Here is a 16,973-nt window from a genome sequence, read left to right as displayed (position 1 = left end):
AACTCACATTTAGAGGTACACATTACTTAAAAAGGAGCCAAATTCCTTGGGATAAAATTGACGGACGTTCGTCTGTTATAGAAAAAACCAACAGACTTGCTAATGTAAGAAATAGTCTCAGAACAAAAATCAACGGATTCTATCGATTAAAACCGAGGGAATCCATCGGTTAAATAAAATACATCAGGCTTTAGAAATAAATTAGAAATATCAAAAACTACAAAAATTCTCACTACTAAAAACAAGCAAAAAACCGATGGATACTATCAGAAAGTCAATGATTCGACTGACGTCTATCGGTTATTTTTGTGCAAAAAAAGGCACGGAAACTATTTTTTTTTTTTAAACACCACTGTATAGATATAGGTACTTTGGCCCACAAATTCTCACTAAATGAGAAAAAGGAACAAAAAATAAAGACCAACGATTTGAGGGACAAACATTAAAGACCAATCCGTATGAAGGACAATCCGCGAAAAAGAAAAAAAGAGTATTATAATGCTTCAAGAAAACAGTCTCTGTTTTGGGGTATTCGGCTATTCGCTTTAAATATATTAAGTTTTTAAAAACTATTTAAAATTTAGCCAACTTAAAACAATTTCAGCTAGCTCGTTGCTGCAACTTTTTTTTTTTCCAGTAAACAACTGCATTTTATTACTGCATAATATGCATCAATAGTTCGCAAAAACGTCATTGTGCCATTTACAACCCAACATGGGAAAGCAGAATCCCAAGAAACTCTATATGAAAGGGAAATAGAGAATTTAGCTAAATTATGAGCTAGCACATTCCATGTGCGAGGAATATATACAAGCTGGATCTCTTCAAAAGATCAGTCGCCATATATCCTCGCACGTGGTTCCCAAGATACTATCAACTTCTTTTGTAATATTTGTATCACATTCTTTGCATCTGATAGTATATGAACCTTTGACCAACCATGATGTAGCCCTCCCTCCATTGCCTCCCGAATTGCTAGTGCTTCAACGGCTATGACCTTCCCTACAAATTGAATAGGGATACCAAAAGGCATGAAGCAAATGACCACAGCTATCCCATAACCTCCATTACAATGCTTGCTTTTTCTTTTTCTACTTGGAAACTTGCATCTTTGAAAATAACAACTCCATCTTATGGCATAGTAATATATCTATCCTGATTTCTATTAGGTATACAAGTCAAAACAGATGCAATATGCAAAGCATTGTCATATTCATGTAAATCAAATAAAGCCTTATTACTATATTAGTAGGTTCATATATCTCACCATTAAAACATAAAGAATTTCTAGCTTTCCGCATTTGCCATAAAAGGGAAACACTTAAGTTCATTAGCTCAATCAAATCTGGATACTGACGTGTATTACAAAACAAGTCATTCCACCGTTTTGTAAAATTCATAGCATTTTCTAAATTAGGCCAGTTAATAGAAGTCAACTTCTATACTAATTGAGCTTTCGGACAACTAAAAAACATATGGTTAACCATTTCTGTTTCTAATCCACAGACCTTGCAAACCTCACAGATATGATGTAATCGCTTAGAGATATTAGCATTAACAGGTAGGACATTTAGAACACATTTTCTAAGAAAATGTTTGTATTTGTTTTTTATATGCATTGACCACAAAAAGATCAAAAAAGATTTTGGACAAGATTTATAACTAGCTAGTGGCCTATCAGTACCAACGTCATTACAATTAGCAAGATCCTTCGCTAGATAGTAACCAGGCCTTACCTCGTACTTATCTGAATTCGTATAGTGCCAAGTAAGTTTATCAGACGTTCCAGTAATAGATATAGGGATGGACAAAATAGAATTGATATTATTAGGACAAAAATAATGATGAAGGTCTTGAATATTCCATATATGATTTTGATGATCAATAAGTTCTTGGACCTTAGCTGTAAATTTGCTTGTGGTTGCCCTTGCAGGGGTTTAAAACCATTTGAGTTAGGAGTCCACGGATCAGTTCTAACTTTAATGTTTTCCCCATTTCCTACTCTCCATCTAATTGCTTGTTTCAATAAATCTCTCCCCCAAATAATGCTTTTCCAAATCCAAGAGCTAGATGCGGGGCATCTCGCACTAAGAAACGGGGTGTCGTGGAAATATTTATTTTTAAGCATCTTATGAAGGAGAGAATCTTCTTGCGTTAAAATTCTCCATGCAAGCTTAGCCAACAGAGCCCTGTTAAAAGATTTTAAATCTCTAAACCCAAGACCTCCTTTAGATTTGGCCTTAGAAAGTTTCTGCCATTTTTCATAATGTATTTTCCTTTTCGACTCATTTCGTCACCACCAGAAATCAGAAAAGATAGTAGTAATCTCATTACATAAGTTATCAGGAAATTGAAAATATGAAAACGCATATGAAGGAATAGCGAAAAAGCACCAATTTAAGCATTACTTCTTTGCCTGTTAAGAAATTACCTTTCCATCGCTTTATCTTGACTCACTCTTTAATAAACTCTAGCATCTTCTTCTTTTTTGATCTCTCAACCACAGCAAGTAGGCCTAGATATAGCCCCAAATTGTCCCTTTGTATTTGTCCTATCTCTGCTATAATATTATTCTTTTCTTCCTCAAGTTGTATATCTACTGAAAAATACTGTCGATTTATCAAAATTTACCTTCTGACTCGAACAAAGTTCAGACGTTCTTAAGATTTTCGAAATTTTAGCAGCACTTTCAGTAGTAGCTGAACAAAATATAAAGGAGTCATCCGCAAAGAAAAGATGGTTAACCGTAGGACCACCTCTTTTTAGGCTTATACCATGTATCTCCCCTCGTTCCTCAGCTTGATTCAAAAGTCTGGAAAGTCCTTCAGCACATAATATGAATAAATAGGGAGATAAAGGATCACCTTGCCTTAGCCCTCTACTAGGCTTAACAGCCACAACAATTTCACCATTTAGATTAAACCTATAAGTAGGAGTTGTGATGCATTGCATAATCCAGCTAATAAAAGTGTCATGGAATCCCATTTTCAAAAGTAATTTTTGGACATATATCCATTCTACTCTATCATAAGCTTTTGCCATGTCCAATTTCAAGGCCATATATTTACTGTTTCCTCTCCTCATATTTTCCAACACATGTATACACTCATGAGCCAACACAACATTATCAACAATTTGTCTGCTGCCTACAAAAGCAGATTGATTAGGAGAAATAATGCTAGGCAAATATTGCTTCATTCTAAATACAAGAATCTTAGTAATGATTTTATAAACCATAGAGCACAAACTAATAGGTCTAAACTGACAAATCATACTAGGATTCTTCACTTTTGGAATTAAAGCAATAAGAGTTTGATTCCAAGAGTGCAAGAGATATCCTGAATGAAAGAAGCTTTTAACAGCATCAATAATATCAGTGGAGAGAATATCCCAATAATTTGGAAGAAGAAAGGAGTCATTCCATCCATGTCACGCCCCGAACCATGGCCTGGACGTAACACGGCACTCGGTGCCTGACTGCATGTGACCGAGCGAACCACATGGCTTGCTGAATCATCATGATACATAACATATGCGGAATATAACGTGAATGCATAATGAGCCTTTATAAAACATGGTAAGTCATAATACTTAATAAAATACTTGTTTAAGCATGAGTGAGCCAAAATGGCTATACGACTCCAAATGTCTGACATGACATAACTGACTTGTCTAGTCTATGAAACATCTATCATAAGTCTGACTGAAAAACATACTTACTGGAACAAGGCCCCCAGCATACCTTTAGATACATAATTAATCATAAAACAAAAGTTGACTAAACCCCGAATGAGATGGGGCTCACCAATAAGCTGATACGAATGTTGTCCTACTAAGCAGATGTGTCGTCCTGTATATCAGTACCTGCATCGTGAAATGCAGGCCCCCGAGCAATAAAATGGGACGTCAGCACATTGAATGTACTGGTATGTAAAGCAACCGAAAGAAACAACATGGGACATGGAATAACATGATAAGAGCTGAAACTGAAAAACTTGGACATGAACATGAGCATGAGTACATATGTATATAAATAACATTAGTAAAAACATGATAAGTAGGGAGAGCAATAACTTATAACCGATCCATGGTCTGGTGCTTGCGTCCCGCCAGCAGAACACTCAGTCCTTGCCAGGGAACATGAGATTTGCTAAAATATGAAAGGATCCAGTCATTATGAGAGATCGTCCGGGACATGGGTGGAGCGATCCTCATCCTACGGTGGCTACGTAGTTTCAGGCTATCTGAAGCCCTCCTCGGTTATTAATGCAACTCCCAAAACATGAACATGTAAAATAGTGGCACTTTCTGCCCATGGTATATCATGAATCATAACTTGCTTGTACATAGTGTTTATGAATCATAACTTGCTTGTACATAGTGTTCATGAATCATAACTTGCTTGTATATGGTTTTCATGAATCATAACTTGCTTGTATATGGTTTTCATGAATCATAACTTGTTTGTATAGTTTCATAAGATAACTTGTCATAGTCTTGCAAAACATGTTTTTGGTTCATGAGTAATAACAATAGTTCGAAATCATATATATATACTTGTCTTGAAAACATGCTTGTAACTTGCTGGATGAAATCATAAAGTTTCATATAAACATAATGAGAACACATGAGGAAGAATTCATGATTCATGGATTTAGCTAGGATTCCTAATATCCGTAATGGAAGATTAGGAATACAATGACGAACATAGATACAAAATTCATGTACATACATACATAATTACGGGCTACCAATATGTTGGGTTTAATGCCCTGAGATTTGAACTTCATAGATTTTACGAAAACGGATCATGGGGAAGAACGTAGAGATTCCCACATGTGGATGGAAGTTCTACATACCTTGACTTCCTGCTTTTGAGTGTATCACAATGTCCTTCAATCCCTTCAACTTTAATTTATAGCAATACGGGTCATAGGGACTCTATATTAGCAACAATATCCATGTTTTGTTCATCTAAGCATTTTATCAAACACTTGGTGGGCATGAAGCTCCACAACCTTCATTAATGGTGTTTTCTTCCCCCAATCCCCATTCTATTACTTCTAGCTGATTCTACAATCTCAATTAGATGTAATTGACATCATTCTTCATCACCCATATGAATACAACAATCCAAAAACCCTAGCATAGTTCATATAATTCTCTTTATCAAACCCATTTACTATTCTCCCAAGAACTTATCAACACTTTAATCATCATGAAACATCATAAAACTTACCTTGGTTATTGTAGTAATAAGCCTTGAGTTGAAATGCTTCACTTGAACAAAACCCTAGTTCCACCTTCTATGGAATTTCTTGACTTGAATGGATTTGATGTGTTTTTCACACTTAGTTTTATGGATTGATGAAGTGGATCTTTTGTTTCACTTGGATTCTTGCATATGAAGTGTTTGGATGGCTCTAGAGAACCCTTGAGTCGTGTAGGAGAAATGAGAATGAAAAAAAAATGGGTTTGGGTCTCTTATTAATATCTTAAAATCTGACCCATCGGGCAATTCTACGCCCATTTTTACGTTCCGTATAATGGTTTTACGGTCCGTATAACTTACCGTAAAACCATTCCAGTGATTTGGACATTCTGTGCTCATTTTACGGTGGGTTTTACGTCCCGTATAATGGTTTTACGGTCCGTATAACTTACCGTAAAACCATTCCAGTGATTTGGACATTCTGTGCTCATTTTACGGTGGTCTGAGTCAATTTTACGGACCGTATAATTGAACCGTAAAATTGCCCAGCAAAATATGGTTTTCTGTGACCATTTTACGCTGGCTTGAGTCAATTTTACGGACCGTATAATTGTTTTACGGACCGTAAAATTGAACCGTAAAACTGACCCTCAAAATATCATTCTCTGTGACCATTTGACGGACCGTATAAATGTTTTACGGACCGTCAAAATGTTATACGGACCGTCAAATGGTCCGTCAAAATTCTCTGCTCGGACAGTCTGTCGTATAATGGGCATAACTCTTTGCACGGATGTCCGTTTGAGGCCCATAATATACCGTTGGAAAGCTATTTCAAGGGGCTACAACTTTCATCAAGGAAGTTTTCCCAAAATCCAAATTAATAGAGGGGTTATGGTCGTTGGAAGTAAGACCTCCCAGAAACTCACTTGCAAACATGCCCCGTAGAGTGGCTTCCAACTTTTCTTTGCTCAAAGACATTTCTTATGACTTAATTGATTTTCAAAACACTTCCTATAACCCTCATATTGGTTCCATTATATTATCATCTTATGAGTCAAACTTTTCGTCCGAAGTTACGAGGTGTTACAATCCACCCCGAGAGCTTTTAAAGGATGCATGTCAAAAACTGCTCGTTGCACTTCCTTCCTAGCGAGACTTTGATTTATTGAATCATCAACTAAAGGCGGAATTAAATTCAAAATGGGATCAAGATTTGTTGGTCTAGAAGTAGTAAATAAATTTTCACAATATTGTTCTACTTCTCTAATAGTATCAGCTTGTTCTGACACCCAATTTCCATTTGCCACCTGAAACCCTTTGATGCTATTACATTTATGTCTCTGAATAGTTTTCATGTGAAAAAAAGAAGTAACTTTACCCCCCTCTTGCAACCATAAAGCTCTAGATTTTTGTTTCCAATACACTTCCTCATCTTTGTAAGCTTGCCCTAATTCCTTCCTTAAAATTCGAAGCTTATAAAGATCAAAATTATTAGGATCATTCTTAAGCTTTTCAATTTGATTTTTAATACCAATTATTCGCTTCTTCAAGTTTCCGTTTCCTCCCCTCAACAATGACATCAACGAGGACCGACACCTTTTTAATTTAAAACAAACTTTGGATTGTTCAAAGCCATCTAATTGTTCATGCCATGATCTTTTCACTAGATTATTAACTGCATCTTTTTCACCCCACCTTTTATCAAAGTAGAACCGACGTTTTTTTCCTTATAGGGCTTGGTTCAGTATTTAGTAAAAGGGCAGAATGATCTGATGCCTCAGTATTTAAATGAGTAACTTGAGCCAAGTGAAAATTTAATCGCCATCTCGAAGAGACAATAGCTCTATCTAATCTTTCTTGAATAATTCCATCATTTTCCCTAAAACACCACCAAGTCCAGGGCTTCCCCTTAAAACCTAAATCCACTGCTCCTAAATTCCATATGGAATTCTTGAAATCTCTAAACGAAGCTATCTCTCTAGTTCTACCTCCTAAATTTTCTCAGTTATCAATAATATCATTAAAGTCTCCAACTATAATCCAAAGAGGACCCCAATTAGCCTATTTTATACTAAGTTCTTTCAGTTGTTCTCTACAAATAACTCTATCAATACTGAAATACACAAAGATACACCAATATTTAGAATCAGCTAAAAGATCATGCACCAATGTCGCAATATAAAAATGCGAAGTTTGAGATTGCCATGCCTGAATTTCATCGTTCCAAAATAAGCTTAAGCCTCCAGATAATCCAACAAATCCAACAGGATCCACAATTGTAGAATAAAGCATATTAAGTTGTCGTTGAACTCGCTTAACAGTGATATCCCTATTTTTAGTTTCACTAAGGAATATCATATTCGGAGAGTGGAGACGCATTTTCTCCTTCAAAAAAGGAGCTGTCAAGGATCCCCCCAAGCCTCGACAATTCCCATACCATAGCCCTCATTGTGGAGAGGGAAGCCATTTAGGGCTGGCCTCCCCCGCTCCACCGTGATTTTTTTCTTTTCTGTTTCCATATCAGAAAGCAAAACATTAGCACCCTTCGTTTATCCCCTATAGTCTGCATGCATTCTTCAGAAACAGCAACCTCATAAGGATTTCCATTAAAACCATTATTCAAACCATCAGAACAGCTTATTTGTCTGACCATACGTTTCCAATGTTTCTTTTTTCTCCCTTCATTATAATTATTATTTATTGGTTTAGCTAAATCATAATTTTCTGTCACAGAATCATTCGCTAATGTGTGAGACGAGGCTTCAATATATGGAGTAAGATCAGTGGTATATACCTGGTCCTTTTGTCTTTCTATGATATTGATATTGTTATGGTTTATTTGATCACCGCCCGTGGTAACCTGATGTATGATTTTTTCAACTCCTTCGACTTAAGCTCAGCAGCATCCTCTCTTCCTTCTGGCAACTGTGAGCGCACAACTTCCTTTCCCAAATCCATATCCACACACTTTATAGAGATCGTTTTGATACCACCAGAAGTTCCCTCTTCAGCATTATTCCCGTCACTGTTGAGTTCCTGCTCACGCGATCCATAATTTGTTAAATCCATAGACTGTACTTGGTTTGTTTCCTCTTTGTTCAGCACAACGTCATCTTCCTCGTTCAAAACCATAATATTCTTACCTTTTGATTCAACTGCCCCTTCCAGGTTTTGCAAACTGTTTATAATTCCTACGATTCTTCTCCCTTCTGCCATTTCTGAGCTTAGATTTCTCGCCTTAGGATGCTTATCAGTAGTGTTTATCCCTTGACGCCTCTGAACTTCCGAGAAAAGAACATGACTCTCTGCTTTTAACCATGTCCCAAACTGATCACTTTTTAGCGTGCCTAATTGTGCATCCTTGGCTCTTTGTACATAATTCTTACCATTATGTCCAAGCAATACCACGGTAATAACAAAGATAAGGAAGGTTTTCATATCTTGTTTCAACACATTTTGTTTCCAATCCGAACTTTATCAGTTTACCTCTAGGCAGCAGCTTAGGGATATTCAGTCTGAATTTCAACCTCATATATTGTCCCACTTTACTTCCATTTTCAGGGATTACAATATCAATAGTACCTCTGAACTCTGGCAAGTTGCTGCAACTGTTTCTACTTCAGCAACTTAACTTGTATACACAACTACTTGTTGCTTCTACAATTACTCAAGCTGATGTTTATTCCTTTGGAGTTTTCCTCCTGGAGCTCTTAATGGGAAGGAAATGCAGTTAGTCTGACTTTGTTAAAGTAATGTATTTATTCAAATCAAGGCTTTACATATCTCAAGATGAATGTTTTGAGATTCATATACATGAATCTTTTACATTAATCGTCGTCGTTATTCCTTTGTATTCCACTGATTAGTTTCCTTTCTTCTTCAATGTACAAGTTATTTTATGGCATAAAACCGACGAAATAAAGAAACACTTACTCCCAAATATAACTAGTTACTACATAAATGGTTTCGTTATGTTGCCAACACACTAAAAACACCATTCGATAACTTAAAAATATATATATATATATATATATATATATATATATATATATATATATATATATATATATATATTAGAAAGGTTAATAATAAGAACATGGAAGGTATTTAGGCTATTGCCAGGAAACTCTTCATATAAGGCCTACAAGTACAATATGACTTCATTTCCTGCCGTGGCAATTCAATTCTCTTCATAGTTCTATGATCTAAATTGTATAGAAATAACCCTTCATTCCTCACGAGAAACAAAAGTTCACCTTCTTGGATGTTCAGAAGCTTTATCCGCCCAGATTTGTTGTCAACAAGCGATGGAATTTCCATGAAACGCGAACTAAAAGGGAAAATTCTCCTATCAGAGAGATTAACCTTGTACCTTTTGATCCACACTCGCGTCTCATAGTCTTCCAAAATCCATATATCGACAGCATACTCAGGGAAAAGCAAGTTACAAAAAGACAAACAATCATCCTTCAGAAAAAGAGTCATAGTTCGATGCGCTTGCTTTGAGTTGCACACGGTACTTCCAGGGTGAGGCATAGCGGAGAATTCTTCCTTATCCATTCTAAAAACCATGATTCCGTTTTCACAAGGAGGAGTATTTTTTCTTTCTAAATCGTGGTGCATGACCCAATGCAATGCTCCATTAACAACTGCCGAATTGACACCGGATGGCAAAAAGTTGAAAGAGGAGGACGAACGGATTTTCCTCCACGTTTGTGTCCGGAAAATATATACGAAATACTGACAAAAACTGCCTCGCACTTGCACGTATAGAATTCTGAATTGTCTTGTGTAAGGACAAAAGTACAGAGCACATAAGAAGCCGGGGTGAAGTCTATGTTGTATAGTTACTTCCTCTTGCGTTATCGGATTGAAAACATAATAAGTAGACTGCCAGCTTGAGGAAGCAAACAGAAGAACTCCTTGACAAGAGTATACAAGAAGGGGGTGTTCCCAGTACTTATTAATCATAAGCTCAGATCTGAGATGAAATTTCTTGAAGGCGGCCTTCTTCTTCTTCTTGTTTTCACCAAAAACATAAAGATCCCGCCCGTTCCTGGCAAAATGATCCTGTATGAGAACCATGGGTCTACTAGCTCTAGAAAGATCATCATGTAAGGTGGTAAAATAGTCATGTGATGAGACCAAAGCTCTCCAACGCCTGCAAACCCATCGACATCTAAGAAAAGAATGTGCCGGCAGCCTACTCAGAATATCAATGATAAGACAATCAGGCAAACATTCAAAAGTTTCACCATCATCAACTCTTATTGTAAGAAACAGTGAACCCAACAGTCCTGTAATCCATGTGAAGCATTCAAGTGCCATTACCTATAATATATAAAGCATAAAATAAGAAAAACAATGGTTGTTTGGTATGACAGCAAAATATGTACCGGTTGATAAAAAACAAAAAAAGATTTAAACTTTTATACTAAGATTCTCCAGAATTTTGAGAGGGTGATAGTATAACCATATAATAATGAAATAAGAAGCCCAAATCATAGCCTAGACACCTAGTAATCAATCAAGTGGGTGGAGAACCTGAGGGCTCAGGTAGTCAGACTCAAATATTAATCCCAGTAGAGACAAAAAAAACTAGGTGATTTGTCCTATCTGCTTAACGCTTGGTGGATAGAGTTGTCCGGTACATTTGCTGGTGAGAGATAGTAAATATCCGGCGAAATATTCGAAGTGCGTAAACTGGCCCAAGCACCATCGTTATCAACAAAAAGATATGGATCATAATTAAAACTTTCTGATACATGCTTGATCACGTGAAAGGGCAAATTAATATTACAAAGCAAGTAACCAAAATACACACATGTACATCACCAGGACTCAAGTTTAAATTACAGTGGAGGAGCGGGGGCAGAATTTTCATTAAGGAGATTTAAAAAATAAAAAATAAAAAGTAACAACGCATGAAAAATTCAAAGAAGTTCAACATCTAATATATATATATGTGTGTGTGTGTTGAGAAATACATAGTACATATAATAAACTGTGAACCCACCGGAACCCATAAACCTCAAATATTGGATTTGCCCACGAATTAGGGGTCAGAGGGGGGTTTATTATAAATCTCTTCGCCTGAAAATGACATTGCATAGATAATGTTAAAATTAGATTTCTAATTATGTTTCTCGCTAATCTCGTCTACTCTTTGATGAATAATACTTAATTGGGATTTGCATCCGCACCAGTATTCGGATATAAAATAAACAATAAATTCATAAGAGTATGATCAATCATTGGTTAAATTAAAGGAACTTACAGCTTGTGAAAATTCTGAACTTGTGGATTATTTCGCCTCCACCCGCAATTATTCAATTATTTGGATTGCAAATTGATTTTGCTGATGTATATTTCGGTTTATATGCTTAAAAAATAGATATCCTTTTCCAATTGAAAATCAGAAAAACCAAAATCACGTTTTAATCCCCAAAAGATGACATAAGTACTTTTGAGTTCGTTTAGTTTGGTTTAACCCCAAAAAAGGAGCTGGAACCAAAATGACCCAATAAAAATTCAAGTGGATCAAAATACTCCCAATAAAAAAAAAATTGATATAAAAGTACCTTTAGCGCATTAAAATACTGCGCTAAAGCAATTAACTGTGACGGAGCCATTAAGTGTTTTAGCGTAGTATTTTACTGCACTAAACAATATTTATCCCTCCCCTATAGCACAACAAAATACTACACTATAGGACTTCCTATTTTCCCAAAACAATCTCTTATTACATTTTCACACTTTTTTACGTTCTTTAGTCGCATATTAATCATGCTTTGAGACTCCGAAACTTCAATATAACCCTACTTATTTTTGTATGATTAATAAGATAAGCCCAATACATCAAGGATACGTAAAAGTTCGAATTGTCATTTTAGTGGTTGAAAAGTGCTCGAAGTCCATTTTTGTTTGAAGGCTTGTAGTCGTTAGCTTTACTTCATTTATGTTTTAGGGTTTCGTGTTATTTTTAAATTAATGCTTAACTTTATTTCGAATGTGTCACGTTTTTTATTATCAATTTAGGATGTGACACTACAAACAATAATAAAGACTAAGATAATATTCATAAATATAAATAGAATTAGTACCATTTCTTATTTATATTGAATACATTAACGTTTGTTGAATAATCAAACATGTGCATTAATGGGTGCCTGAATAGGCTCCTGAGATGGGTCTGGTGCAGAATATAAGGTAGTCTCCTGGACGAAATGTTGTTCGAAGCCCAAATAAAGGTTATAAAAATTACATAAATATTCACCTTATATTGAATAAAATTGATTTTAGATAAAAGTTTACTTGTAGCTCGATAGTCTCATGAGAAGACACCTCTGGCTCAGCAGACTCACGAGTAGGCTCCTGAATGGGTCGCTCTTGTGGACCCACTGACGCCGAATCCTAAAATATGAAAAAAAAAATGAAATAATAAGTAACATATATATTTAAATGAGTACTTCAAATAATCAAACATGTATTTTAAATATTGACCTTATTTTGAACAAAATTAATTTTAATAAAAAACTTACCTGCGGCTCGACAGTCATATGGGAAGATACCGCTGGCTCGGCAGGCTAATGAGAAAATGCCTGAGTGGGTCGCTCTGGTGGACCCGCTAGCGCCGAATCCTAAAATATAAAATATTATTAAATAATGAGTAACACATATATTTAAAATAAGTAATTTAAATGAACAAATAAGTATTTTAAATACTAACCGGGATTAAAAACTCATCGAAGTCAAGAATCCTGGGTCCCTCTAAATTCCTCAAAGACCGCTCATCAGCTAATGAAGCGTGTAACGCCGCCCAATCGACGTTATCACTCTTCTCCATGTATGCATTTTGGCTTGACTAACCCAGGTATCTCAGCAAGTAGGAGTGCCTGCGTAAACGTAGGTAACTGTCCGGGTGAGATGCCACTGGCCTGAAATGGCTGTGGATGGACTAAAAGGGGAACGTCCTCTGGAATGGGAGGGACTTCATATGCCTCATCTACTAGATTGTGTCCTCTATCACAGGTCCTCTAGCAGCAGCACCGCATTCTCTATGCGCACCGTGTCCTCTGGCAGCACAGCATCCTCTGGCAGCACGACCTCCTCTTCTGGTAGCACCAGGTCCTCCTCCTGGCGCTAGCTGATACTCAGCCTCTGGAACAGGCTCCTCCATGCGCCTAAACTCTCCTGCCTGCCGGATACCATACTAGGATATCTGTACCATCTCCGCCGCAAGCACCGCAAGCTCGGGAAAAGGCATATGCTCTGGCCCCAACATGCATAATCGTTATACGGCCACCAGCTGCATTTATGTTCAACAGTTAAAAAAAAATTATTTTTTAAAACGTAACAATTAATACAATTAAATAAATCTAAATACGATAAACTTATCAATGCCTCGTACTGCATCGCGAGTGCTGAGTATCCTACATCCCTTGCGGGATGCAATGCTGGGTTACCAATCAATCGACATGTGATCTGATGATACCAGCGCATGTAATCCTGAATCGGAATCAAATGGCCGACCACCGCTAAAGTGCCCAACCTGTTCTCCCAACGGTGGAGCTGGACAGCCATGAAATCCAGAAATTCATCATCAACGGCGGCCCGATCGTTCCACTAGTAGTGTCGGAGCTCATGACGAACGTCAGGGGGTATACTCTGTGTATGCCTAAACTGTCGTAAGACGTGCTCGGGCATGTGATCCTCAACGATGTCCAGGTGTATTAATGGACACCGCGACCTCGAAACCCCCTGACCTGGCCTACAAAAGGCCAGCAACCCATCTAATATAGCAGCGTACGGCGTCCATATAAATAGCTGCATAACATATAAATACAAATTAGCGATCACCAATTAGAAAAGACATTTAATTAAATTAATAATGTAAAGTTAAATAGTTTTGCAGCATCATCTGTCATGTGATCGAGCTGGTCCCGGAACGAAAGAATACTATGGTGCATATCCACATTCTGATCAAAACCCGCAACCCACCTCCTCATATAAGGCATGTCAATATCGAGGTGATGCCTAGGTACGAGCTGAAAAGGCAGTATCCTCTTCCACGTCCATAACTGTAAGCGATATTAGAAAATACGATTTTTTTAGTCATCGTTTCAAGAGGTTTGTTTACATTAAAGGAACGCACACTTAAAATATTACCTAGAGAAGAGCAAAAAATCCACACACACATCGCTGACAGCACCAATAGACGCTCGGCATAGGCATTTGTAAAGGTACGCCAAAACAGCACCGCCCCAGCTGTAGTCTCCCAAGCGGTCTAGATGCTCTAAGAAGACTAAATATCGTAAACTGACAAAGGCACCCGATGAGTTTGGGAATAAGATGCCCCTAAATATAATAAGCAAGTATAAACGGGCATGACGATCAACAACGTCCTGCTGGGTGCCGGCCTCAACTGGAGGCAGACCCTCCAAATAAGTGCAGAGTACGCTAATCTGAACCCGACTCTATCCCAACATTTGGCCCTCAGCACCACGCACGAAGTGGGTGATCCTAGTCAACTCCGTCGCCTATGTACTACCAGGAGGAGGCTCGTACCGAGTGTATGGCTCTCCATCTACCCGCAATTCAAAGAGGACCTCCACATCCTGATGTAATCGTGGCCTCACTGGTGCCAAGATGAAAGGTATGTGTCTCCGGCCTCCACCGCTCAACCATGGTTGTACCCGACAACCGGACACGCAATGATAGATGTCGCCCCCAAACAATATCTCTAAGACGCGAGGGTGTGGGGGGGAGGGGAGGCTCGCGTAAAAGAGTCCACGCTCTCTGCAGCCTACGGGGACGGAACCTAGTCGATATCCCTATAGTACCAGCCCATAATAACTCTAACCTATGATTGCTTTGTAAAGACAATACTGATCTATCATCGGGCCCCGGGTGAATAGTAGGCCCCGGCTGAACAGCGCGCCTCGGGGGAACATTCGAATCCATGAAAGAATCTGGTCTGTACAAACTAAATTATCACTATTCTTGAAATTAAAGAGAAATTATATTAACTAATTAATAATTTGTAGGGAATATGTGAATTATGTTGTATTATATCTTGTGAATAATTAGCATGGGATAAACAATTTCACAAATAAATAAAGTAACAATGGCATAATTAACATAATAGGAGATTACTATATTTTGGGGGTATGTAGTCTCTATGTACGTGCGTTGCACGAATATTTCTTATCAATTTTTATAATATTATTTATATTCAATTGATAAGCAACTTGAAAAAATAATATTTACATATTATCTTGAATACAATATTTATTTTGAATGTATAAAAATCAAATATTTACTTTCTCACACGATTTTGAATATTTAATTTGGTAATTTTGTTATCAGTCTTTATTAGATAGTCTTTTCCAAAAATTATTTTCACTCTCCAACCAAATATTGGAAGAAAATAATTATTTTCAACATAATTTTCGTCATATTAAATATGCAGTAAATTTAATAAGTGATAGTAAGGACACGGGGTTTTGAATTATGTGATGGCAAAGACTTTTAAGTTAATTAGTTTGGGAATCGGAATTCAGTAGTAATATTTGTTTAGAACTCTATTTTGAACATGTGATATATTTTCAGTTGACCAAATAACCAACACAAATATGATAAAATTAGACTGAAAGAGCATATTCGTCGACCACATATTTTCCTACAAACTTTGCATTTTATCGTTAACGTACGTATTTATGAAATTCATAATAATTTTTATTTCCATGAAAATAAATATTAAAAGAAGAAATTTAACTATTATTTTTTAGATAATATTTTTTTATTTGACATATATATTCATGCTTTTAAAATAATATAGATTTAACAATTCATAATCAATTAACAAAATAATAATTCATTAACAATTAACAAAATATCAATTCAAAATCAATATTTAACAAATAATTAATTAATAATTTCATATTTTACAAATAATAGTACATTACTATATTAAACAATTCATAAACAATTAACAAATTAACAACTCATAAACATATAACAAATTAACAATTCATAAACATTCAAAAAATTAGCAATTCATAAACATTTAACAAATAATGAATTAGCCAAAAAAAAAAAAATCGGAACAGTGGCAAAAGCCACTGCCCAGCCCGATCAAACAAAAACAAAAAAACGTTTTTTTTTTTTTTTTGGAAATTAACGACGACTGAATGTTAAGCATGCTTAGAATATAATATATATAAAAAAAATAATAACAAAAGTTCATAGTAGAAAACTTTAATCAAAGATTTTTGTAGGATTGTGTTAATCGAGTTGTACGCCGCTTTTTTTCAAAATTCGAGCTTAGAATCTTGCTCGTTGACTTGAATATACCGAGCATCTAAACTTTCCCGACGAAAATTAATAGAAAACAAGGTATTTTGATGTGGGGACCACCTTGAAATCGCCTCCAATGGTGTTTTTGAATTTTTTTTGCCACTGGAGTGACCAGTGGTGGAACCCGATCGGGTTTTATGTTGGGTGATATAGTGCAGTATTTTACTGCGCTATATGGGAGAGAGAAATATTGTTTAGCGCAGTAAAGTACTTAATGGCTCCGTCACAGTTAAGTGTTTTAGCGCAGTATTTTATTGCGCTAAAGGTACTTTTATATCAAAAAAAAATTGGAGTATTTTGATTCACTTGGATTTTTATTGAGTCATTTTGGTTCCAGACTCCCAAAAAACGACGCAAGGTTATCTTTTTTAACTTATAAAGGTGAATAATTGTCATATCT

The 16,973-nt window shown here is 36.4% G+C and overlaps 1 protein-coding gene across 3 annotated transcripts; it reads right to left on the bottom strand.

The window, feature by feature from the left end:
* Positions 1-9,060: 9,060 nt before the first annotated feature.
* Positions 9,061-11,646, bottom strand: LOC132615245 (F-box protein At3g07870-like). 3 transcript variants are annotated; one of them, XM_060329807.1, is made up of 2 exons: positions 11,493-11,646; positions 9,061-10,546 (listed from the first exon to the last, which is right to left on the bottom strand). In XM_060329807.1, the coding sequence occupies exon 2, from the start codon at positions 10,541-10,543 to the stop codon at positions 9,323-9,325; it is 1,221 nt and encodes a 406-aa protein (XP_060185790.1). In that variant the 5' UTR covers positions 10,544-10,546; positions 11,493-11,646; the 3' UTR covers positions 9,061-9,322. The 3 variants fall into 3 exon arrangements, with proteins under 3 accessions (XP_060185790.1, XP_060185791.1, XP_060185792.1); XM_060329808.1 differs by lacking the exon at positions 11,493-11,646 and adding an exon at positions 11,232-11,422; XM_060329809.1 differs by having other exon boundaries at positions 9,063-10,418; positions 11,493-11,627.
* Between the last annotated feature and the right edge of the window lie 5,327 nt (positions 11,647-16,973).

This window comes from Lycium barbarum, chromosome 10 (assembly GCF_019175385.1).
Source record: "Lycium barbarum isolate Lr01 chromosome 10, ASM1917538v2, whole genome shotgun sequence".
Classification (NCBI taxonomy): Eukaryota; Viridiplantae; Streptophyta; class Magnoliopsida; order Solanales; family Solanaceae; genus Lycium; species Lycium barbarum.
This window is presented reverse-complemented; position numbering and strand designations above follow the sequence as displayed.

What these genes read in the sequence shown, in the direction of transcription:
- LOC132615245 (XM_060329807.1), bottom strand. Translation starts at nt 10,543, where the DNA reads ATGGCACTTGAATGCTTCACATGGATTACAGGACTGTTGGGTTCACTG.